Source organism: Cnephaeus nilssonii (genome assembly GCF_951640355.1).
Source record: "Cnephaeus nilssonii genome assembly, chromosome: 16".
NCBI classification, from domain to species: Eukaryota; Metazoa; Chordata; class Mammalia; order Chiroptera; family Vespertilionidae; genus Cnephaeus; species Cnephaeus nilssonii.
This window is the reverse complement of record NC_137087.1, coordinates 39,215,547-39,241,117: the sequence shown is the minus strand read 5'-3', so window position 1 is coordinate 39,241,117 and position 25,571 is coordinate 39,215,547. Positions and strand designations below refer to the sequence as shown.

The window sequence follows — 25,571 nt, the reverse complement described above, 5'->3', positions numbered from 1 at the left end:
CACTGTTTCTAGCACTTAATTCACTCCTTATTTCAGATGTGGCCAAAATGTTGAGGAGAGGAGGCCTTGGGCTTCCCTGAGGGAATTGGCACCTGGGGCCCTCGGAAGCCAGGTCTGGGGGAAGCTCCCAGTGCTCCCTACCTGGACGTGGAGCAGCAGGAAAGGGCATGGTGGGTGGCGGTGAACACCAGGACCCCACACCTTCAGCGGTACTTGTGAACATCACTGTACAATTGCTGCAAAGCCATTTGCCCCAGTTTCCCAGGAGGCTTTGGTACCCGAGTCTCCAAGTCAAAATCCAGTTCTGACATAAAGTAGCTGTGTGATCTGAGCTGGTTACATGGCTTTTCTGAGCCTCATGTTTCTCTTGTGAAACATGGGGAAACAGTGTCTGCCTGATGGGATGCAGTGAGGATTCAGTTAGAGCACGTGGGAGCTGTGCGAACACTGGCCATGCCCGGCTGACAGCTATGGAATGTGTCAGGTGGGGAAGGACACCTCTTTCCCGTGTGCAGAGACCTCTGCCTGGGTGCTGGCATAGCAAGGGCCCATGGGGGGTTCCTGGGTCCCCCACCCCAGTGTGCTTGTCCTCCCACCAAGGAAGGAGGAAACAGGTGACCATGTATGGGAAAGCCCTGCCTGTCCTCACACACAGCAGCAGACTGTCAGAGCCAGGCCCTCCAGCCTCAGTTTGACAACCCAGAGACCCATAAGATAGCCACACATCACTTCAAAATAGTTTTAATTCATCAAGACTATTAGATAAGATGAACAGAAAATCCCAGTCCTCTTGTCCTCGAGCACCATGAGTCTTACTTCAGAAGAAGCTATTCAAGAAACTCCACAAGCAATGGAACTACTGCTGCTGATGTACTTGACAGCTAAGCCATGTTGGGCACCTACCATGTACCAGGCCCCGAGCTACTGCGCATTCCAGGCATGGGCCCAACTTCCATGTGATGGCATGTCCCACGGTTCTGTTTGGCTCTGGTTTCTTCTCTCTTCTCTCCCAGGGATAATTCCTAAAACCTTAGGCCTGTAAACCAGGGGTCCTCAAACTTTTTAAACGGGGCCAGTTCACTGTCCCTCAGACCGTTGGAGGGCCAGACTATAGTTTTAAAAAAAACTATGAACAAATTCCTATGCACACTGCACATATCTTATTTTGAAGTAAAAAAAACAAAATGGCAAAAACACCCGCATGTGGCCCGCGGGCCGTAGTTTGAGGACGCCTGCTGTAAACACTATCTGATGACTTGCCACATTGCATCTTCAGGCCCACACTCCACAACCTTGCATCCGACTACTGTACCTCCTCTCCATTTGGATCTCACTGGATTTCAAACTTACACAAGCCATAGATAAAATTCTGGGCTCTCCCACCCCAAGTTTTCCCCCGTTGTTGTTGGTTGGCCCACCATCCAACCAGTGTCAGGCTATAAATCTAGAAGTCACGCTTGCATCCTCTCTTTCCCTCACATTGTACATCCCGTCCATCAATAAGTCGTGCTTGCTCTATCTTCCCAAAATATGTCCTACGATCATTTCTCACCACCACCCCCCCCCCGACTCCCCGGCCCAAAAATATTGGAGTTCTCCTATATCTTCTGATTTAATGACACTGAATCTCCTAAAGGGGTCCATGGCATTTCTTATAAACAAATAAAAAAGTCACCTTTGGTTGTTCCTGGGAAATTCCTCAAGCATTATCGACATTAATGAACAATCCCAAGGCCTTGCGAGTCCAGGGGAGGGACCTAGAGTGGCTGTGGCCCTTCAGAGAAATCTGAGTCCTGGGCCAGTTGCAAGATTCACTTCAGAAACCAGCAAGGTGTGGCTTTACAGGTAGGAGATGTGATTGTTGAACAGGAATAAATAAAAATTTATTACATTCAATCGTAGGACAAACACACTGAAAAAGTTCATATTTCAAGAAACCCATAACAAATCCTTTTATACAGGATACAATTCTTTCGCTGAAGGATCATCCCTTAATTTACTGGTGCCGTGAATGGTATTTGCATAGGTCACATGTTCCTAGCGCAGGGCACCCTGGTGTGAGGGTCCTGGAGACTCCGTCCTTTTGAAGACACACCAGTGGCTCACCAGAGTGACCCGCTCTGCCTCTGGAGAGAGATTACTTATGTGGAAATAATAGACAGGTCATTTCTCCGGAGAGACGTGTCTGTAAACATGGCTCCCTTGTCTGGGAAGAAGATGCCCCGGAAGATTTTCCTCCATTCGTTCCTGAACAGGGACATGTTGTAGAGGATGGGGTTCAGGGCCGCGTTGGCGAACGTGAAGGCCACCACCCAGAAGAAGAGGGACGGCCAGATGACCAGGTCCTGCTTGAAGTTCTGGACCAGGATGAGCAGGATGGTGATGATGATGGGGCTCCACATGATGAAGAAGGAGATCATGAGCAGGAAGAGGGTGCGGAAGAGCCGGAAGTCCTGCTGCGACACGCGGATCTGGTGGCTCTCCGAGTATGCCAGGCTCACCGTCAGCCTCTGGCGCGACGCCTTGGTGATCTGCGGGGACACAAGCAGCGGAGCCACAGTCACCGCAGGGCGACAGCGGGGAGGGCTGATTCACGAGGAGCACAGGGGGCCAGGGTTGGAATCTGCTGCCCCGGCTGCACGGGGACTCTTTTGTGCGGAGAGAGCGCCCTTAGGAGGGGTTTGTCCACCCTTAGGAGGGGTTTGTCCACCCTTAGGTGCGCTGAAGAAACGGGGCGCCTGGGTGGCCCCCTGAGAAATAAGGCAGGAAATCATCCACTCGCAGGTAGAGTGGCCGAGGGGAAGTGAAAGGCCTGGACTGGGTGGTGCAGAAGAGGGATGTGAGGTCAGAAGACACTGCTTTGGGCGGAATGTGTCCTCCCCCCAGATTTATTTGTGAAAACCTAACCTCCCAGGTGATGCTCTTAGGAGGTGGGGCCTTGGCGAGGTGATTAGGTTATAGGGAGGAAGCCCTGCTGAGTGGGATTAGTGCCCTTAAGAAACAGATGAAGGGCCCTAGCCGGTTTGGCTCAATGGATAGAGCACCGGCCTGCGGACTGATTCTGGTCAAGGGCATATGCCCAGGTTGTGGGCTCGATGCCCAGTAGGGGGCGTGCAGGAGGCAGCTGATCAATGATTTTCCCATCATTGATGTTTCTCTCTCTCTCTCTCTCTCTCTCTCTCTCTCTCTCTCTCTCTCTCTCTCTCCCTTTCTCTCTGAGATCAATAAAAAATAAAGAAGCGATTCTCCTCTTCCTGATAAACTGAGAGCACACATTAGAAATATTCTAGTAAAAAAAAAAAAGATGAAGAGCTTAATCTTCATTCATCTGCAGTTACAGAATAGTCATGGGATGTAGTCAATACAGTGATAGTGTAATAACCATGGAGGTGCCAGGTGGGGGGATCATTAGGTAAGTCATATAAATATCTAACCACTACGCTGCACACCTGAAAAACTAATTAATATTCAATATCAACTGTAGTTTAAATTATTTTGAATTAAAACAATTAGAAAAGAGGCCCGAGCGCGCTCCCTGGACACTGCTGCCATCAGAAGACACAGTGCGAGGTCGGCCCCCATGCTGGCGCCCCGATTTCCCACTTCCAGCCTCCGGAGCGGTGAGAAATCAGTTTCTATTGTTTATAAGCCACGTGGTCAGCAGTATTTTGTGATGGCAGTCCAAAGAGACTGAGACACACAACTTCCCTATTGTCTCTTTTTTCGAAAAAGCTAAGTATTGATTGCACAAAAGCAAAATGTGCTGAAGATACAAACTTAAACAGGACGATGCCGAAGGAGTCTGGGTTGGGGCTGAGCCTCGCGTTTCTCACGAGTTCCTGTGCTGCCGCCGCTGCTGCTGCTGGTGGTGGTCCGAGGGCCACACTTTAAGTAGCGAGGCCTATGCACCCCTTCTTTGTACAGGTGAGGAACCAGGGCCCTGAGGGAGAGTTTAGCCTTGGAAGTGTTCACTTCGGAGAGCAAGAGCCCCACAGAAGCTGAGTCTGTGAGAGAGGAGGTGGGGGCTGCCATTTAAGTGTGTCTCCCAGGCCCAAGGTGGTGGGTGGGCTGGGGGGTCTGGCCTCCCTGGTGGCTGGGAAGAGTCCAGTGCTCAGGTGCAGGCCGCCCCGGAGGTACATACAGCATCCTGCTTTGATGCCTCATTCCAATTGTCCTTTAGGCACAGCCAGGGGGCAGAAAGTCCACTGTCCCCTATCACTTGCTCAGCTTTAATGGTACCCAGGGTTTTGGGGGTGAGAGGGACAAGGGTTTGTGGTGGTGAACAGGGGACAAACCGGTGCATAGCTAGCACAGGATGCGATGGGGCACTGTACATGTTAGCCTGACATGCTTTGTTCCACCTGTGACCTCTGTCCCCAAGGAAGAGATCAAATTCAGAATGTGTTGGTCACATTCATGGTCCTTGCTAACTCCCATTTGCTTAGTCTGGCCCCGTGTCCTGCTGTAGCCACACAGCGGGTGCTTACAGGACTGGAGACTTTAAGGGCCACAAATCTCATTAGCAGGCCTTCCCAGGCCCATTCCCCTGAGATTCTGGAATCTCAAGAGGGGAAGCAATTTGAAAGCAATTAGCGAAATTCACAGTTTGGGCAAGTTTAACTAAAAGATCACAATGGCTTAAAATAGTCTCCTTAGAATACTTGTCACTAGCCAATTAAAGAGTAGCTGTTGGTTTTACGATTAAATGCAATTGCTTGTGGCTTCTGCGCAGTAGCTGATGTCCACCTCTTGGTGACGGAGACCAGGGCAGCAGATGCTGAGTGAACAGAGCCCTTTCTTCCCCACCCACACCCCAACCACAAGAGCAGTGGGAATCAGGCTCGCTGGGCTGCGGGGAGGGCTCCCTGTGTGCCAGGCCCTGTACTGTGCATTTATATTTATAAATTGTCACATTTCATCTTTACAGCTACTCTTTAGATTGGCACTATCATTATTTCAGCTTCAGAGATGAGGCTAATGAGTCTCAGGCAATTCAAGTAACTGTTGAGGGCTACTCCACTGGTGATACATGGTCAAAGCCCCCATCTGTGCAAACCCAGCTCAGCTGAGATAAAGATGAGCCACATCATAAAAGGCTCCAAAGGGGCGGCCATCCTCTTCAGCCCTGTTCTGCAGGGTGGGGCTGCTCAGGAGACATCACCCGCCATGTCAGGCTCGCATGCCGGAGGTCACATGGGCACACCCAGGCCTGGAAGCTGCTGTGTAGAATCAAGTTAGAATGTGTGTTCAGGTGAAAGCTGCTTCAGCTGAGACTACCGTGGCCAACAGACCTCGGAGAGTAACCGCTGGGCAGGTTGGTAGGTGGGAGGGCCACAGGGGAAATGCTAGCACCTCTGTGTAGGGGTGTCACTCTAGTCCCAAGTGCAGCCTGGTGGACACATAAGGAAGATTCGAAAGCAGCCTCATTGCTCGTGCTGCCCACATTGCCTGCCAAGAAGGATGAAGTCCCTGGTACTGTGTCTTATACATTTTTTTTTTGAATGAATGGTGGTGATGCATGTTCATATTTATTGAGCACTTATGTGCCAGGCCCTGTACATATCACTTGGTTTATCTCTTTGAGTTCTCCCAACAGTTCTGTGACATAGGTGCTTTGAGGATCCCCGTTTTACAGGTGAGGACACTAAGGCTACAAGAGGTGACACCACTTGCCCAACAGCACCCAGCACGTGCCGAGCCGGGCTCCAAACCTTGGCAGTCTGACTCCAGCCCGTGCTCTTAATCTTAAACTGGTTCCTTCCCGCTCCCTACTGTCTCTGTCAGTGGAAAGCCTCTGCCCAGCCTGTAACTCCGAGCTCTCATGCCAGGAGCTCTGCGAAGATGAACCGGCTTCCTGGTACATCTCCTGCGTGGCACAGCAGTGCTTTGTTTCAGGAAGTCACAGGGCACCTGCCAGACACACTGTGTGAGAGACGTTGGAGCGTCATTCTTGCCTCTGAACCCCGCACCCTGGGTGCTGGGCTGCCCTGTGGCTTCTGTGCGTGACAATGACTGTGAGCAAACAGACAAATTGGACTGACTCATGAGCCAAGCAGCTACGTGGTTGCGTCTTTTTTTAGCCCTGGCTGCTGCTACTATTTCCTTCTGTGCGCAGTGTCTGCAGCTTCTGGGGAGTGAGAAGGAAAATGGGCCCATTGTAATGAGATGTGGCTCCCCCTCTTCTCTCTTCCCCGCATTAGATGACAAGGCTAGTCACCTGCTATCCAGGGCTTTCCATGTCCCTGGCAGTGGGCAGAATGTTTGATGTGCTTTTAAACTAAATGCTCAGTTAACTTCCGAGGATTAACTTTAATCCTTAAAACAAGCCAGTGGGGTAAGTTCTGTCATTACCCGTTTAGGAACAAGAGACGAGGCTCTGAGCGGTGAAGTGACTTGCACAAAGCCTGGAGATCAAGTGGGGGCGTGTACCTGGGGGTGGGGGCAGAAGGGGAACCTGAGTTCTTCACTGGGCACTGCTGCAGGGAGAGCGGACAGCGCTCCGGGAATGTGGTCCAGGCCACCTGCACCAGTCACCTGGCACTCGATAGAACGCACCTGCTTGGGCCCACTTTCAGACACTCTGCTTCTGTGGGTCTGAGGAAAGCCTAGAAATCAACACTTTCATCAACGCCCCAGATGAGTCTCGCCCACTAAAGCAGGAGAACTATTGATCTGGGCCCTGGCTGGCTTGGCTCAGTGGATAGAGCGTCAGCCTGCGGACCGAAGGGACCCAGGTTCGATTCCAGCCGAGGGCACATGCCTGGGTTGTGGGCTTGATCCCCAGTGGGGGGTGTGCAGGAGGCAGCCCATCAATGATTCTCTCTCATCTTTGATGTTTCTATCGCTCTCTCCTTCTCCCTTCCTCTCTGAAATCAATAAAGAAATATATATATATATATATATATATATATATATATATATATATGCTATTGATCTGGGACAACAGACTTGAACTTTCTCCCAGACCTTTGAGGAGTCACTTTAAAAAAATTATATATATATATATATATATATATATATATATATATATATGTATATTTCAGAAAGGAAGGGAGAGGGAGAGAGAGAAAAACATCAATGCTGAGAGAGAATCATTGATTGGCTGCCTCCTGCATGGCCCCTGCTTAGGATCAAGTCTGCAACCTGGGCATGTGCCCTGATCAGAAATCGAACCATAACCTCTGGTTCATAAGTCAACACTCAACCACCGAGCCACATGCGTAGGGCTTGAGGAGTCACTTGTTAAATGGTTTGAGACTCGCCGCCTTCATCTGAAGGCTGTGAGGGAACCTTCTCTCCACCTCAGACCCTTAGCCACTCCATGCCACCAGACCATGGTTGTTGACAGGTGGGTGCAGGGAGCGGTTGCTCCCCACGGACACGGCTCAGGTCCCTGAGCGCTGTGTCTCTTTGGGGGCTGCTTGGTCAATCAGCAACTTCCTAATTAGAATCATCAGACAATGGCCTCCGTCCTTCCAGAGGCCACCTCCCTTTCCGTCGGCAAACAGGCCTCAGAGCTGGGGAATGAGGGTCAGGTGTGGGGAAAGGCCTGCGTGTTCACTTCCCAGCACCTTCACGTTCAGCGGAAACATTTTGCTTCTCAGGTAAGCGCCGAGATAGAAAAGCCTTTTCCAGCTTTAAGCCACAGACTCACTCCCATGCAATAAACATTCATTGAGCCCCTTCTATGTGCCAAGCACTCTTATAGGCGCTGGATATACAGCAAAAAGCAAGGGCACCCTGCCTACCCTGCACTTCCACGTTAGTGTGTAGTAGGGAATGGGGAGGAGGAACAGGAAACATACAAACAAAGGGTAGAAGCATCTCACCTTGCCATGGCAGTGGTTGCTGGGTGACAATATAAACCAAGCCCCAACAGCTAACATTGACAGCCCGATCGAAGGTACTTGGGAGTGGCTGGGAGACTATTTCCCTGGGAAACTGTTGATTGGAAAAAGCCACTGAAGATGTATAGCCTGGCTGAGTCATGAGTAAAAAGGAAGCAGGGCAGGCAGAAGGGCAGATAAGATGGGAAGAGCCCAGGTGACGTCTGCTCTCAATCCTGACCAGGACAGAACCAGCAACTAGGGTGGGGACTTTAGAGCAGTTTCCCGAAGGAGACGCATGGAGCGCCAGTCCAGAGAGATGCTCTGTGGGGAATAGAGTCCTGCTGTCAGATTTAGCCATGCTGCCTACTCTTACCCTGTGCTGGAGATTCCCAAAGTGCATTCACATAGTAAAGACTCTGAGAAGTCCTGCAGCAAAGAAATCCATGTAACTTGGACTAGCCTAGCATTTCCCAAACTCATTTGATCACGGAACCCTTCCTAATGTCTAACATCCCATGGAGTTCTAGAGAGTGCATTAGGGGGAACTCTGCTTTAGAGGAATGAGATCAGGGTGATCTGTAAGGGGCACTTCTCAGGCCTAGAGATGGGTTAAAGTCAGTAGTGACAGGTGAAAGGTAGGGCTGGTGAGAAAGGGGTACGTGGTGTAGCTTTGTGTCCCACGGCTCCACATGATTTGCTAATATTGTGTCTCTGTAAATATGGCTAATTAACACTGACATTCAATGATTTTACAGAGTTATACTCTTGACAGAAAAACTCGGCAGAAAAGCTGATTCAGTGTCTCTGAGTATGGATATCTTCGGAGGTATCCTGCCCAGACCCTCCATCCACCTGGCGGCAACTCACCTGCTTCCAAGTTACCAGCCTGGCAAACCCACAGGTGCCAAGTGAGGACCCATGGTCCTCCCAGGAAATAGGCAACAGGTTTGCTAGTAAGCGAGAAGTAATTTTTAAAATGTCTTATATTTGCATTAACATTGTGATTTTCAAAACATTATCATATCTGCTCTCATTTTGTTGTGTTAAACAATCCACGGAGGCCCATTTAACCCCAGAGAAAACTGAGTGACTTGCCTAAGGTCACACAGAAATAAAGCTCGGACTAGAACCCGGGTCTTAAGACTCTTCAAGCAGTGATTTCCCACTGCCCAAGAGGAGAAGGTCTTGTCGGCCCTGTGAGCGCCTTACTCATTCAATGAGTGTTTATCGAGCACTAACAGTGGATGAGCCAGGCCCCTGTTCTAAGCCTGGGGCTAGAACAGTAATCAAAGTCTGCCCTCACGGAGCTTGCATTCCAATGGGAAAGACAGGTGACATACAAATGGATACATATAAATGGGATATGACAGGGGTTGCAAGTGCTTTGAAAAGAAGTAAATAAAGAGAACTGGAGAATGATGGGGAGTCTCTCTGGGGAGCAGCCTTTGACTGGAGACCTAAATGAAGGGGAGGAATGGCCCACGGAGGAATTTGGGGATGAGGGATCTAGGAGCCAAGGTGGTAGATGTAAAGGCTCCGAGGCAGCAATGTGTTGGCGTATGTGAAGAATAGCCCCAAAGCCAACATGGACACAAGAGAGGGAAGAAGATGAGGTGAGAGGGGCAGGCAGGGGCCAGATCACATAGAACCTTAAGGAGGTGTCTCTTATCCGATTCGTCAGTTTTCAGAGACTCTGCATATAAACCCAAGGCCAGCCTTCAGTTCTTCCTATCACAGACCCCAGCACAGCTCCTGGATGAGACAGAATCTCTATCACGACTCACAGTTGTGAAACGGTGCCCTGAGGGATGGGGCAAAGATATAATTAGGTCCCCTCACTTTCTTTACAGATCCCCCAACTCATCAGGGCTCTTGGGGTCTCCTAGAATGTTCCAGGTGGGCCCTGGCCTGAGAAAACAATGAAGGGATGAAGGGGTGAGGAGGAAAACTTTCCTTAGAATAAGTCAGTCCTCCTTCTCAGGCAGCTGAGAAGTATGAGACATGAGTGAAAGGAGAAGACCAGACCCCCTTGGCTTCTAAGGAACTCTGGAGCCAGACTACCTTTCATTTTGATACTGCTGCTTATGAGCTGTGTGACCTTGGGCAAGTTACTTAACCTCTCTGTACTTTGGTTTCCTCATCTGTCATTCTTAGCAGTATTAAATGAATTAGTTCCTAACACACTATAAACACTACGTAAATATGTGTTAAATATTTTTTTAAATTATTTCTACATCTCTATACATTTTATACATTCCTTATCCCCTCACTTCTTTTAACATAACAATAACAGCTAACACTTAACTAGTACATAGCACTTACACATGCTAGGCGCTATTGCAGGCACCTTACAGACCTTAACTCTAGGCCTGAACTGTCCTCATACCCTTGAAAAGCCCCAGAAGGGGGTCACTTGGAGGGTCAGAAGTCCACTGGTGGGGGAGAGTCTAGGGAATACTACGGGACCCAGGATTAGCAGACTCGGATGGAGGTGGGGCTGGCTTTGGGTTTGAGCATCTAAAACGGTGACAGATCTCAGCTACAAAGAAAGAGCCATAAAAGTGGCCAGACAGCAAGCAGGACCTACAGGGCCCCACTTCAATATCCCTGTTTGCCAGATGACTCATAATATGCTATAAAACTAAGATTTGACAACTGTAAACCTCTGAGAGGACTCAAAGGCTTTGCATTAAACCTTCTCAAACAAGCACGAACACACATACACACGATTTGCCTGGGCCAGCACATACATGTAAACAGGCTGCCTCCAGAGGTAGGAATCAGGCTGGCAGGGCTTTTTACATCCCTACATGCTTGCTCCGAAGACAGAGGCCATGGCCTGTGTCAGCTGCTTTGGAAAGGCACATTTCCGGGGCTGGGGGCTGGGGGCTGGGGGTGGAAGGTGCGTGGTGGGAGCTGGGTAAGGTGCTGTCTGTCGTGCTGTTTCTGGAAGCTGCTCCGGGAGTGGGGTCAGTTTGTGAGCTGGGTGTGTGTGCTGGGTGTGCTTTTCTGTCTGTAGGTTATGCGTCAATAAAACATTTTAAAAGTGTGTATTCTCTCACTACACTGCTGTGTGTGGTAGGGAAACAAGGACGCAATCCTAAAGCCCATAAAATAAATTATGTCACAGCTGTATGACAGAAGATCATCAAGCCGTTAAAAATAATAAGGCAGAGATAAAGGATCTGATATGGGAAGATGTTTGATAGCGTGTTAAGTGAAAAAAGAAAGTTAAACAGATAGTAGTATCTCAAATCTGAAAAATAGTTGATATGTGATAATTTTATATGGTTTATCATACACATAGAATAAAACTATGTATATATGTAAATAACTTGGAAAATATACAATGAATTAACAATGGGGGTAGCATAGATTTTTAGTTTGTATGTTACACATCTCTCTATATATATTTTTAAAATATATTTCACCAACCCTTTACAGAGAGGAAGGGAGAGGGAGAGAGAGTCAGAAACATCAACGAGAGAAACATCAATCAGCTGCCTCCTGCACCCCCCCCACTGGGGATGTGCCCACAACCAAGGTACATGCCCACGACCAGAATCGAACCTGGGACCCTTGAGTCCGCAGGTCGACGCTCTATCCACTGAGCCAAACTGGCCAGGACTCCATATTTCTTTAATTTTTTGTAATAAACTTGTATTTAGTGATTAGTGACAAATAACAATCATAAAGGTGTAACTTCTTTTTGCAGGAGGCGTCGATCTCGGCAGTGAGCCAGAATTGGGCTGGCGTGAGCCCTAAGGTAACTTCTAACCCAGAAGTGCTAAGACTCCATCTGAGTGAAGGTCAGCTGCGGTCTGGAAGCACACGTACCTGTAAAATTTTGGAGTAGCTGATCACAATGAGCAGTCCTGGCACCAAGAAGTTCAGAGTGACAAAGGACACATCCCAGGAGATTTCTCCGGCAATGCTGGGCCAAACCAGCGTGCAAATAAGAATTTCCTAGTCATAAAAAGGAAGAGAAGGTCATTTAAATGCTGGCTTCTTATTTGGCCTTAAGCTCATTCCAGCTGGGGGTTTACCGGGCACTCTAACACTGATGTGTTACTTACTGGTACACTACCACACAATTGACCAGAAATCCCAGAATCCCTTCCACGGCCCACACAACCCCACTTACAAATCATTTGCCTCTGACCTCACAATAACTCAGGGTCACAGGGTGGTAAGAGCCAGAGTTAGTTCCCAGGCATGACTCCAAGCCCAGTGCTCAAGGCAACAGGGTCCACATTAAGGCACAGTGGTCATTTGGAGGCTGTTCAAACGTCTACCAGTGTCATGCTGCATCAGAGAAGGGCATGGCTGACGCCAAGGCAATGCTGGTGCCCAGACTCGGGAGTTCTGTCCCTGGGGGCCTCTCCCCAGAGGAGCACACGGCAGCCCCAGACCAAGACGCAAGCACAAGTCTCCATCAGTTCAATTGGTGAAACCACTGGAATGTGGCCAAAGAACCGGCAGGTGTGACCTTGCTGCTGCCACTGTGTTGTGTTGAATTCAAATATTGGGCGTGAATACAGACCCCAAAACAGCGGGGACATTACTGAATAGTTAAGAGATGCTGCAACAATGTCCTCTGATGAAGAAGTAGGTCAATGAAGAGCCCTATCTATCTATCTATCTATCTATCATCTACCCATCCCTCCTCCCAAACCCCAATATCCTGTGCCCGCTTCACGATAGGAACAAAACTGTTCAGGAAACAAGTTGCTCTTCCAAACATGTGACATAGGTTTTGAAGAGTATGTTTGTGTAAAAAGACCATATTATTGATTTCTGGTGAACAAGGCATCTTAACCAATGTCTAGAAGAAATATTATCATCCATAGCACCATTCATTCATTCATTCATTCAATATTTACTAAATGCTATACTAGGCAAAGAGTTTTTATCAATTTTCAATATGTATCATAATTAGGTGGTCAAACTCAAAATACAGTCAAGTAGTCCCTTCTTCTCCTATTCAGTATCAACAAAGCACTTAGTCCACACCAGGTAACACTTTACATACATTATCTCATTGGATGTTCACAACAACCTTATGTAGATGTATTATTACTATTTTTCGCATTACACAGAGGAGGAAACTAAGGCTTAGAAACATCCTCCTCAAATAATATAACACTAATGATGTAGTCCTTGTGAATCATATATTTCCCCTAAAGAGCTAAGACCAACTGTGGTAGACAGTTAGACATGAGCAAAACAAGGACGATGGGCCAGGTACAGAAAGTCACCAGGACAGAAAGCGCCGAGGGCCTAACAATTAGCAAAACTGGGGAAACAAGAACCTCACCCCAGGGCATCCTTGGTTAAATGCAGTGTTTAATTTCATTTAAAAAAAAAAAAAATCAACCAACACCAGGCCCACAGTCACAGCTCTAACTGGATGTTATAATTTTGTTTCTGTGGGAAAGTCTATTTGACGTAAGTCGTTTTGATTCTAGGTTGTGACTCACAGGAGTTTGGCAGCGAATCAGATCTGGAAGGTGGGGGCAGGAGTGCTATAATATTCTCGGCATGTTTGAAATGTTTCCTGATTTTAAAAAGGAAATTTGAAAACCCAAAGTGCTAGACCTGCTTTGTTACTGAGCTACAGAAGTAAAGCTGGCTGAGTCAACAAGTGTCCTTTAATTCGCTTGTTCAACCACTTATTGACCCAAGCCGTGGTGGCTGAGCCACGGCGAGGCCACAGTGAGCGTGGGCTTGGTCTCTGCAGCCAGGGAGGGAGAGGCCCCGGGAAACTTCAATGCAGGGCATTGGGCTGGAAGCGCCCAGCAGTCGACAGGTGACAGGAGCGTGGAGCCACCTGGCAGAGCTGCGTCCTGGAGGGTGTGTGTCGGCTGTGTCTGAAAGGATGGGGTTTCCGGAGAAGAGAGAAGCTGGAGCTCAGCGTCAGGACCAGAAGGGATGAAGGCAGGAGGCCAGGCACATCATGTGGTTAAATGTGACTTCCATCCTCCCCAGCCCAACCCCCACCCCTCCCTAACACACTCATTTCCATGGCTTCTTTTTGCAGGTGATGCTGAAATCTAGTCTTTTCAGCCAGTCTTCTTCTGAAGCCCAGACCCACCCCACTCCCCTGAGGACATCTCTGCAGGATGCCTCATGGGCACGTCAAGCCTCCCACATCCCACTCCCAAAAGCTTCCACCTCCTGCAGTCACTGACTCCCATGGAGCTGCCATTCCCCAAGCTGCCAGGAACCTGAGCACTAGCCTTCTGCCTTCTGCCTCCTCACTCAAGGGAACCTCAGAGTTCCACCTCGTAGCTATCCGATCCACCCACAGATCTCACTGTAACTGGTCACCCCCTCCCAGACCAGGCCATCTCTCCCTGAAGGGGTGTACCTGGCCCTTCTCCAGCTGGCCCCTGCCAACCCTCCTGGCTGACTATGGGCTATTTCCTGCGCCTGCAATGTTCCTTCAGTCCCCACACCCTTGTCTGGCTACCTGCCTCTCCTCTTCACACTCTGCTAGATATACTTCTTGTCTAAGAAGACTCCCCTGTGGATAGGGTCATCTTTCCACAGGCGCTGCTCAAATGCTGCCTTCTCCCCACACTGGTTGACTTACAGGCAAATGCCACCTGATTCCAGCTGTTTCCTGTCAGCTTCTCTAATGATTCTTCTGTTAGGTTTGTTTTTAAAGTATTTTAAGATTGATTTTGAGAGAGAGAGAGAGAGAGAGAGAGAGAGAGAGAGAGAGGAAGGGAGGGAGAGAGACATCAATTTGTTGTTCCACTTATCTATGCATTCGTTGGTTGATTTTTGTATGTGCCCTGACTGGAGATTGAACCTGCAACCTTGGCATATAGGACTATGCTCCAACCAAGCTACTTGGCTAGGGCTCTAAAGATTCTTCTGGAACATCCTGGGGATCACTTCATAAATCATCCTTCCCGTCCCACCTCTTCAAACAAAAACTGTAAGACTTCAAGGTCATTTTAAGGAACTTCGAATCCTACTTGCACATCTCCTCTCCTATCAGCTTCCCAACAGAAAAGAAAGAAAATATCAATGCAAGCGATAGACTTACTGTCTTTTATCTTAAAAGCGTCCTCTAACGTTAACAAGGGCAAGCAAACTGTTTGTTTCCTGAGCCAACCCACACTCAATAGAGACGCGATGGCATTACTGGCCTCATATTAAACCCGGGCAGGGGGGCAGTGGGACCAAGGCTCCTAAGGGAGAATCAACTCATGAAAATGACACCAGAAGGAACAGACTGACGCCGGCTAATCCCAGCTCCAGCTCTTACCTGCTCTATGACTTCAGGCATTTCTTCCTCCAGGAAATAAACACAAGGACACCTACTCCTGGGACTGAATTCTGCCAGGGCCTGGGACCATCTGCATGCTCAAAAAATGCACTTCCTTGAAGAGGATGAGTGTGTCTTGGGCATGTAACCCATGGTGAGGGCAGGGGGAGGGGTGCTCGGCAAATGTTTGTAGAATAAACGGGCCGCACATTCTGGCCAGGGTGGACCGCCCTCCCCAGCTGCCAGCGAGGGTCACCGCCCCACCGGGGCCACGGCACACACAGGCAGGAATGCCGTTGGTACAGGCTGGGCTGACCTGGCTGAAATGTCTGAGTTACTAGGATGTGTCCCCCCTCTTAAAATGGCAGTCTATTATTTTACAGCAATCAGGAGAATTGCACTGTTTAAAGAATGTTTAAAATATTTCTAACCACAGATAAGGAAACTAATAATAGCTGGTAATTTTTGAGCGCTTAACCGTGTCTGTGCCAGATGTTGGCCCATTTACTGAACATTGGTCCCCATGACAATCCTAGAAAGTGAAAACCTGATATCAGGCCCGTTTTGCAAATGAGGAGGGTGAGGTATAGAGAGCAGGACCACTCACTTGCCCCTGTCACACAGCTCCTAAACGGCAGAGAGAGGATTCAAATTCACAGCATTTGACTCCAAAGCCCACAGTCGTCATACCAAATTCTGCAGCATTTTCTGAAATGTCCATTATTTCATCCTCCCTTCAGGGAAGTCACCCTGAACTGCTGGGTTACCCTGGACCGCTGAGCACCCAGATGGACAAAGGGAATCATGTTTCTGATTTGGTGGGGGTGGGGGGTGGGCGGTCCAGGTAAGCAGAAAGCCCCCTGGCCAGTGCTCTTTGAGGGCAGAGCGCCAGCTTGTGCTTGGGGTTAGTTAGTTCATTCTCTACGCCTGTGGTTTGGGTAGGAAAATGTTCCCCCATCCACAACCTCCATATTTCATGTCCAAGTGGGCGGTGGCAGGCTAAACCTAGAGCCAGGAGGTGGGCAGTAGGGGACTGAGAAAACAAGTCTTTGCTGATTTTAATATGAGACTTAGTTCAGTCTAGACCAGATCCTTCTTTTTAATGGCCACACTCCCTTTTGTCCCTCCATTTCTCACTCTTTAACTTATTTCTTAAACCACTGGGCTTGTTTGCTCACCTATAAAATGAGATGTTTCCTGCATGTTCAGGTCACAGCCTTTGAGGAACGAGGGTTTTTTTCTGTTTGTTGGCTTACTGGCAGGTGCACGGGTGGGGATGGGCGGGGGGAGGGGGGAGGGGGGAGGGAGGCATAACACAAAGGGGAAAAGACAAAGAGGATGGAGAGCTGGAAGGACTGTGGAATTCTCATTACATGCTCCCTCTCCCCACCTCCACTAATTTCCGGGAACAGGGCTCCTGTAACCAACTCACCTGTCCCCCAATCTCCTGCGTTGCTGTGAGAACCCTTTCTCTCCCTGTGGCTTTGCCCAAACCCCTTTCCTAAGGCTCTGAAGACCAAGGAGGTGTTTCCGGATTAAAATCAGAGGAGTCTGGGTGCCCGGCCCAAGGGGAACGGAGGGAAGGCCACCTCACACGGATTTCCATGGGAGCGCCTTGCATGGAACCCTAGTCCTTCTGGAAGCGGAATGCAGAGGGCTTTGACCGCACCCACATGCCCCCCCCCCCCCCACCTCCAGGGGTAAAACGCAGAGTGGAAAGACGTGGAAGACAACTGCAGTGTCCCTGTCAGCAAGCAGTTGTAGTCTGGGCTTTTGGCCTAGAGGCGACAAGAGCCTCATTTTTTTGAAGTGTTATTTGACAGTGAAGTAGGCATGTACCTAAAACCATCGTAAAAGAGAGCGGCACAAGATACACATCTAGAAACATCAGATACCCTTAAGCTCTATCCTTAATTCCCTGATTTGCCATTTGTTTCTATTAAAAAAAATAGGGAGAAATCCCTCAAGTTCTGTTAAAAATACAGAAGCACTAACTCAGTGAGGGAATTACTTTAAAAAATCAAAATCAAAAGACTGATGGTGGAACCCCAGCTCCAAGCGGATCCAGTTGGTCTGGGGTGAGGCCTGGTCTCCCACTTACTTGAGAGCATCTGAGTGGCCACCTGGATCCTTAGGTGTATCTGGGCAGAGGAGGACCAGCTGCCCATGAAGCTAGGGCCCTTGGTCTCCCCATGCCAATGGCACCCACCAGCTCAACTAGTCCCAGCTTTTCTGGCCCCACTCAAAGAGACATGCCACAGGCTCACATATTCTTTGATCAAGTGCCACGGGTCTGAGGCAGTTCCTGCCTGTTGGTCACCAAACAAACCAAACAAGCAAAACCCCACAATGTATTCCACGCAAGGCATCAACTATTAAGAAAGAGGCTTTTTAGGATTGAGTTGCGTTAAAAAGATACTGCTTACACAGGATGCAGACTTCTCCCCCACCCCCAGTAAAAGGCCTGGGTGACAGGCAGGTCAGGGGAGACCCCCAGAGAAGCCCACCTCTGTGTCCAGGCTCTGGAAGAGACACCCAGGGAGGCATCGGTCCAAAGCTCAAAGCCTTCTCCTCACCTCCCTCCCCTCCCCAACCCAGCCTCCCTACCTTCCCACCCCACTGGCCACTGCACGCGCCTCTCTTTGGGGCTGTGGTTTGTGTCAGGCTGGCTCCGGGTGCCCACCCTCCCTCCTAGGGCCAGGGCTGAGCTTTCGTGGGGAGCGACCTCTGGAGGAAGAAGGAGGGGGACGAAGGAGGGGGACGAAGCCAGCCGCAGCAGCCTGGGGAGGCTGAGCCGCCTTTTGGGAAGGTGCACAGACCTGAGTCCTTCCCCTGCCCCTCCTCGCAAGGCGCAGGAAGACTGACGCACAGGGGCTGACAGCCAGAACCGCAGGCCACTGTCCTCCCCAGCCCGCGCTCAAGTCCAGCGTCCTAGCGTGAATCGCGGCTCGAAAACCCTGCCGGGCCCAGCAGGCTAGCAACGCAAACACACCCGCGCCCGCGATTCTGGAGCGCGGACGGAGCGGACCAGAGCCGATGTCATGAGCGGTCCGCAGAACTGTTTTTAGACAGTGGACCCACCCACCCCCATGATCCCAATGACAACTGGGGGGTCGTGGTGCCCCGAATAAAGCTCATGGGCCCAGCCTCTGGGACCTGGGGGGCTTGGCTTTTCGGGTGCCCAAGATATTCTGAAACCACCCATCACCCGGGTTCTCAGGGTAAGCTCCCGCGGGCTGGTCTCGTCCTTCCATCTCGCAGTTGGAAAAACCGAGGCTCCAGGAGGAGAAACCACAACCCCCCCTCCTCCTGAGGCAGTACTGGTCCTGGGGTCTCTAATTCCCTTTCTCCCCGGCCCATCCACACGCACCTGCCCCCTCCAAGCAGGGTCCGCGCCCGGCTCGCACGGAACCTGCTGAGCACGACCCCAGCTCCTCCTCGCGCTGAGGGCGAGATGCCCCGGCCAGCTACTCCTCGGCTCCGCTTCCTCGTCTGCAGAGCGGGTGTGATGAGGACTGTCGCCCCCGGCGAGAGAGCAGAATTTCCCAGGATGTGATTAACCACTCCGAGCCCCCTAAGTTCCGTCTGGCTGGCTGTTAAGCCCCCGTTATTTCATTACTTTTGCCATGAAGAGTGGGTGCATTTTACCGGCATTTTGGGGACCCCACTTACAGCATTTTGGGGGGCGTTTAGGGGACCCACATCGCACGGTGGCAGTGACATTTAAGAGATAAACTCCACAGCGCCGGGCCGGTGACTGACACAGTGGGTAAGTGCAGCAAACGGCCTGTTATCGCTGCTGTGAAGCTTCATCCCAGGCGACCGTTTCCGTCGGATCCCCGCCCGCCTGCCCGCCTGCCCGCCCCGACAGCTGCCCGGCTCACCTGCTCGGCGCCCGGAAGCCGCTGCGGGAGGACGTGGAAGAAGACGCAGAGCGGCAGCGCGGCGAGCGCCGAGTAGCCCCAGATGAGCGCGAGCAGCGCCGCCCGAGCCCTCGGGCCGGGGCCGCGCACCCCGCGCTGCAGGCGCACGATGCACACCACGCGCTCCAGGCTGACGGCCGCCAGCGTGAGGATGGTGACGCTGCCGCTCAGGCTCATCACGTAGAGGAGCAGGTGGCAGGCGACCGGGCCCAGCGTCCAGGCCTCGGTCCAGCGGACGGCCAGCACGAGCGGGATGGCGCTGGTGAAGAGCAGGTCGGCGCAGAAGAGGTTGAGCACCAGGCAGGCGGTGGTGCCGCGGCGCCGTCGGCGCGCCACCAGCACCAAGGCGCCCACGTTGCCCAGCAGCGACACCGCGAAGATGAGCGCCAGCACGACGGTCTCCACTGCGCTCAGCACCAGCCGGTGGTCGCCCTTGACTTCGGAGAAGAAGGAGAAGCGTGTTCGGTTGTCCGGCTCCAGGATGCGCGGGGGCCGGGTGCCCGCCGCCAGCGCGCAATCAAGGGACATGCCCGGCGGCCGGCGGCCCGCAGCTGTCTGCGAGCGCGCTCATCTGGGAGGCGACTGCGCGCCGAGGACGGGCGAGAGGGAGGGAGGCGGTTGCGACACCTCCCCTCTGACCCCCTCCCGACCGAGGAGCGCTGGCGCTGGGCGTGCCAGCTGAGCCGGGGCGCGCGGGAACGAGGAAGTGCCAGGCTGCAAACTGCGCGGCTGGAAACGTCCCGGCTGGGCCGGAAGGTGGTCGTCTAGAAAGAGATTCCACGTCCACCGGCAGGTTTGGGAGCGCCCCAAGGGCTGAGAAAAACCACCCAGTGAACCCTGGGAACCCCTGAGGCCTCTCCAGCCTCTCCCACACTCCGATGGCACCCGGTGTGCTGAGGCCTTTAATCCACCGATGTAGCTCAAACTGATTCAGGAGTGTCAGAGCAGGCCTTTGGAAACCATTTTGGCCTGCGCTGTCCAGGCTTCACCAAAGAAGCCCCACGGGTTTGAGGGGTGAATTCCAAAGCACCTTGCAATGGATCCAGATTTTGGGGGAGGTGATAGGGGGAGAATTTTTTTGTTTTATCATTGCCTAGTAAGGTGACTTAGGGGGGTGTTTTATCTCTCTGTGCCCCAGTTTTTTAATCCACAAAATGGGAATAATAAGACATCTGACTATGCCAAAACCGGTTTGGCTCAGTGGATAGAGCGTCGGTCTGCGGACTGGAAGGTCCCAGGTTCGATTCCGGTCAAGGGCATGTACATTGGTTGCGGGCACATCCCCCGGTGGGGGGTGTGCAGGAGGCAGCTGGTCGATGTCTCTCTCTCATCGATGTTTCTAGCTCTCTATCCCTCTCCCTTCCTCTCTGTGAAAAATCAGTAAAATATATTAAAAAAAAAAAAGACATCTGACTGGGTAATTATGAGGATCATGTAAAGAGATTAACACAACACTTACCACAAAGTAATTGCCTGGGAAAGGTCATCATCAATTATCTGTTACGGAAATGAAAATGCACGTAAATTTTGCATTCTGAGCAATGATATAAAATGCCTTCAAGTAAAAAGAGTGATCTTGAATAAACTTGACACCCCAGAAGGACATCCCAGTGCTTTCGGGTGCACACACAGGCTGTGAATGTGCCTCGGGCACCCCAGTTGGACAAGCCATGAGAAATCAAACCCCCTTAGAGGTGAGGAAACTATGGCACAGAAAGAAGTGACTTGCCGAAACCGGTTTGGCTCAGTAGCTAGAGCGTCGGTCTGTGGACTGAAGGGTCCCAGGTTCGATTCCGGTCAAGGGCATGTACCTTGGTTGCGGGCACATCCCCAGTGGGGGGTGTGCAGGAGGCAGCTGGTCGATGTTTCTCTCTCATCGATGTTTCTAGCTCTCTATTCCTCTCCCTTCCTCTTTGTAAAAGAATCAATAAAATAGATTAAAAACAAATTATAAAAAAAGTCCTGCAAATTCCACAGTAAAATACAATTAGACTTAATTTAAAAAAAAAAAAAAAAAGAAGTGGCTTGTCCAAGGAGGCCCCTGGTTAGTAATACAGCCATGTCCCTGCCTCTGCCCCACACTTTCCCACCACGCCCACGCCGTCTCATTTTCTGTGATAGGAAGCTAGGCAGTTAGAGAGTGTCAAGTGTGCTTGTGGCCCTAACAGTGCCAGCTTCCTCACTACCCAGGCCATCACCCCCGTTCCCCTTGGCCACACCGCCAGGCCTCTCCCACGTGCCCGCTCTGTCTTGTGAGTGTCTCTGTGTATGTATGCAGGCTCCAGTGTAGCAGTCCCGGTGCTTTCTGAGGGGAGGGGTGCGTTTGTGGGTCTGCGTATTACCGTGTCATATGGGTCTGAGTTGACAATGTGACCTCTGACCTGAGGGGCAGTTTGCATGTCAATGGGAGATGTTCCACTTGAATCTTGACTAAGTTCAAGTTGTAAAATAACCAGTTTGCTTCCTGACACAGTTGAAAAGGGGCAAGAGATTGAAATGAAGGGAACTCAGATGGAAAGGGGCGTTGTCTGACTGGGGTCAGAGGACAATAGTTTTGTGTGAGGGAAAGGAAAACTGAGAGAGAGAGAGAGAGAGAGAGAGAGAGAGAGAGAGAGAGAGAGAATTCCATTATCCCAGGCTGAAGTGACATGGGGACAGAAAGGTTTCCCCAGAGTGGATAACCAAGGTGAGGTCTCTGGGCTAGAAGGACTCCTCCATCACTACCCTCCAGGGTTCTCCCAGTGGGAAAAGGGTGAGTGCAGAGGTTCCCAAGCTTTCTCCTTTCCATCACCTTCATGGCACCCTAGGCCAAAAAAATAACCGACAGCTCCATTTGTTAGGCATCTGAGTCCAAATGACTTAATAAGACTTTTATGTCCTAACAACTTAGTAGGCATCAGGGTAAACAATAAATATGAGTTGAAAAATAAAATTTTCGTTTCATTCTTAAATAATCACAGTGACTTCCTAATGGGATGGTGCACCTGTTGAGCTCCACAAAACTGGGAATGAGATTGGGCACTGCCACCCACATTTTCTGCTCCACAGTGATTTTCATGTGTCTGCTTTTAATCACAATAAACCCTGAGCACCCAGCTTTGTAAGTGGATTTAATGTGGAAACTGTGAGTGACCTAGAGCTAGTACTTCATGTGGAGTCCCAGGGATGCTGGGTAGTGCTGCTTCCCTGGGCACCGAGCACATGTGGGCACAGTGGTTAAGAACACGGGTTTGGAAACTCGCCTGTCAGGATACGAATCCTGGCTGCACAACTCACCATGTGACCTTGAACTTTAGCTTCTAGTTCTTCAGACTTTCCATATATAGAAAGGAAATAATAATAATACCAACCTCATGAGGTCTAATGAGGTTCCTGCATGTAGAGCACATGGCACAATGGTCATCAAACAGACACCAGGTCAGGCTCAATGCTCAACACTACATAGTCTTATGGACCAGCCACACATACCCATTTGCAAAGACAGTCTCAGGTTATGAAATTATTGTTAGAACTCCCTTTCACTCTCAAATTGCCCTGGTTTGGAGGATAAATTATACGCTCAGACTATCTGTTTATTAACTCATTCAGTGCTCTCGCAAGTTGCACGCACTGGGATTCATCTCTAGGCAATCACACCCCAGTGCCCCTGCTTTTAACCACCAGAGCAGTACTTCTTGGGGAGATTTTGCACACACACACACACACACACACATACACACACACACACACACTGCAGAGATATTTGGTAATATTTGGACACATTTTTGATAGTCACAACTGGGGAGTTGCTACCGGCATCCAGTGGGTAGGGGAGAGGCCAGGGTTGCCACTGAACCTCCTACATGCCCAGGACAGCCCCCCAGTAAAGAATTGCCCAGCCCAAAATGCTGATAGGGCTGAGGGTGAGAAATCTTGTACTATAGGCTATGGCCTCTTGGGACCTCACCAAACTTTATTTCTTATTGTCACTCTCTGCTGTGAAGTCCTACCAAGTGGCAAAAAGCCAGAAAATGTTATCATTTTCCCGTAGAGGTTACACTGAAAACTCTCTAACCCCTTTAACCAACCCACAGTGAGCTCAGAGCGATCTATGGCCCCAGGTGTGCACAATTGTCAAATCCCCTTGGTCCATGGGGCTGGGCCTGGAGTCATCAGGGTGGACCGACCTCACGTGTTCTTTGGAGACAAGACGGCAGGAAACCACAGGCAGAGCCCTGGTGAGTGTTGTATTTATTGCTCATGGTCGTTAATTTCTATTATTGTCGTGCTCCTTTGCCTCTCCACTCTTAGATTAAATGGTAGGAATGGAAACAAGGACCCACCAAGTGTAAATACAGACAGTGTAGTTGTGAGCTAAAGGGAAGGCCCCATGGAGGGATGACTCCTGTGCCTGTTTACTTTATATTTTTAACCAAGCAGGAGGTGGGGACTTTTCTGTGTCTATTTTTTATTGTTTTTGTTTTACTTTTCCTCTGGAAAATGTTTATAAAGTTTGTATGCAAATGCTTACTGGCCCATTGCTGCTCTTCAAACCTCTCTGTGAGTAATCTATCTTCTATCATCCATCTATCTATCCTCTACCATCTATTATCTATCTATCTATCTATCTATCTATCTATCTATCTATCTACCTACCTACCTATCATCTAATCTATATATCTATCTATTCTCTATCATCTATCTATCTATCTATCTATCTAGTCCTTGCAGAGATCAGAATATCTCCTTGCACATCTGCTCCATCTTGTCAAGGACGGTCCCCACTACACCCCCCCACCCCCCAAGTTGCCCTGAGCATTCACAGCCAAGTAACCCCCTCCACCAGGCCAGTGGGGTAAAGGAGGGCCAACTTGTGCTCGGAGAAGCTCGCTGTGCTCCTTCTTTGAGGAGGGCCAGAGTTCCCAGGCACACAAGGCACTGGGCGGAGTTCCAGCACTTGCAACAGTGGGGAAGGGCTAGCGCTTCCATGTGCCTCAGGCCGGTCATCTCGACTGTCCACAGCAGGTCTGTCAGCCAAAAGGAAAAATCCAAGTCGAAGCTGGGCAATGAAAAAGCTAAACCCGAGTGGAATGAGTGATCAGCCACCTGGTTGTGAAGGATTCACCTAGGAGGGGCCCAGGGCAGGGATCTGAAAATGAGATGGGGCAGCCAAGCCCCAGCTAGCATGTGCAGTCTTTATATACATTAGGAAAAGCGCCACCCTGCGCAGACAGTTAGGAAAAGGCAGTCCTTTCTCGCGGTAGATGCAGCCTAGTCTCCGGGCTTGGCAGCAGGGGTTTGGCTGGGTTTCAGTGCCGTGTGACCCTGCAGGTGGGCGTCCTTTGCAGGGAGCTACCTGCACGTGGATTCGTGGATTCGCTGTGGCTCTGCCTCGTGGGTAGTGGGCTTGTGGCAGCCAGGGCCCATCTCACTGGCTCTTCTGCTCACTTGCTGGTGGTTTCTGCCCTCAAAGCCCAACCCCAAGCCCCATCACATCGGGGCGCCGACTGGGCAAGAGTGTGTCCCCAAGCCAATCACTTGCCTGGGGAATTTCCTCAGCTCACTGTGGCGGGTATGTTGTCTGAGATGAAGGGAGGAGAGCAAGGGTCAGCCTTGTAGCAACTGTGAGGACTACGATGTGCAAAGAGGGGCTGACCTAGGCCTGTCCGCCTCGGTTGGAGTCCCAGTGTGACTTCACTCTGTTTCCTGAGGCAGATAAATAGGCTGGGGCCGGTCCTAGAAAAGCCCCTGTTTCACCCTAGCCCGTTTGCCTCAGTGGATAGAGCGTCGGCCTGCAGATTGAAGGGTCCTGAGTTTGATTCTGATCAAGGGCACATACCTCAGTTGCAGACTCAATCCCCCACCCTGATTGGGGCACGTGAGGGAGGCAATCAATTGATGTATCTCTCCCACATCAATGTTTCTCTCTGTCTCTTCCCCTCCCTTCCACTCTCTCCAAAAATCAAAGGAAAAATACTCTCAGGTGAGGATTAACAACAACAACAAAAGCCCCAGCTTCCCTGAGGGGGTTTAAGGAACCAATAATTTAAGACAAGATGGAGAAAAACAATAATTTAATCAACCCCCACCTCTGAGGTAACTTTGGGGAGAAGAAACAATGAGGACCAGGAGGACTAGCAAGGTAGGGAAGAATAATAACAATAACAGTAATAGTAATAGTAATAGTAATAGTAGTAATAATGATAATAATAATAACAGCAAACACGTGCTAATTACCATATTTCAGGCTCTGTTTTAAGCACTTGTGTTAACTCACTTAATCTTCATAACAACCCTGTGAGGTAGTGTGGTGGTTATGAAATGGAGCTGGGAACTTTTTGACACTCTTCCCTTCAAAAGGTGGAGCCTAAGCCTCATCCCCTTGCTCGAGGGCTGGACTTAGTTTCCTCTAATGAGTGAATGTAGCAGAAATGATGCGATGTGACAAGCTAGATCGCACACAGGACATAGCTTCTGCCTGGCTGTCTCTCAGGTATCACTTGTTCTAAGGGGAGGTGACCATCCTGTTGTGAGGAACTGAGGCTCCTGCCAACTGCTAAG

General features: G+C 50.3%; 1 protein-coding gene across 2 annotated transcripts; it reads right to left on the bottom strand.

Annotated features, from left to right (window-relative positions):
- Window positions 1-855: 855 nt before the first annotated feature.
- FFAR4 (free fatty acid receptor 4) lies at window positions 856-19,651 on the bottom strand. Of its 2 annotated transcripts, XR_013814764.1 has the most exons (4): window positions 18,993-19,651; window positions 11,667-11,795; window positions 1,257-2,531; window positions 856-1,058 (listed from the first exon to the last, which is right to left on the bottom strand). XR_013814764.1 is itself a non-coding variant. In XM_079793958.1 (3 exons), the coding sequence occupies exons 1-3, from the start codon at window positions 19,557-19,559 to the stop codon at window positions 2,142-2,144; spliced, it is 1,086 nt and encodes a 361-aa protein (XP_079650084.1). In that variant the 5' UTR covers window positions 19,560-19,651; the 3' UTR covers window positions 856-2,141. The 2 variants fall into 2 exon arrangements, 1 of the variants encoding a protein (XP_079650084.1); XM_079793958.1 differs by having other exon boundaries at window positions 856-2,531.
- Between the last annotated feature and the right edge of the window lie 5,920 nt (window positions 19,652-25,571).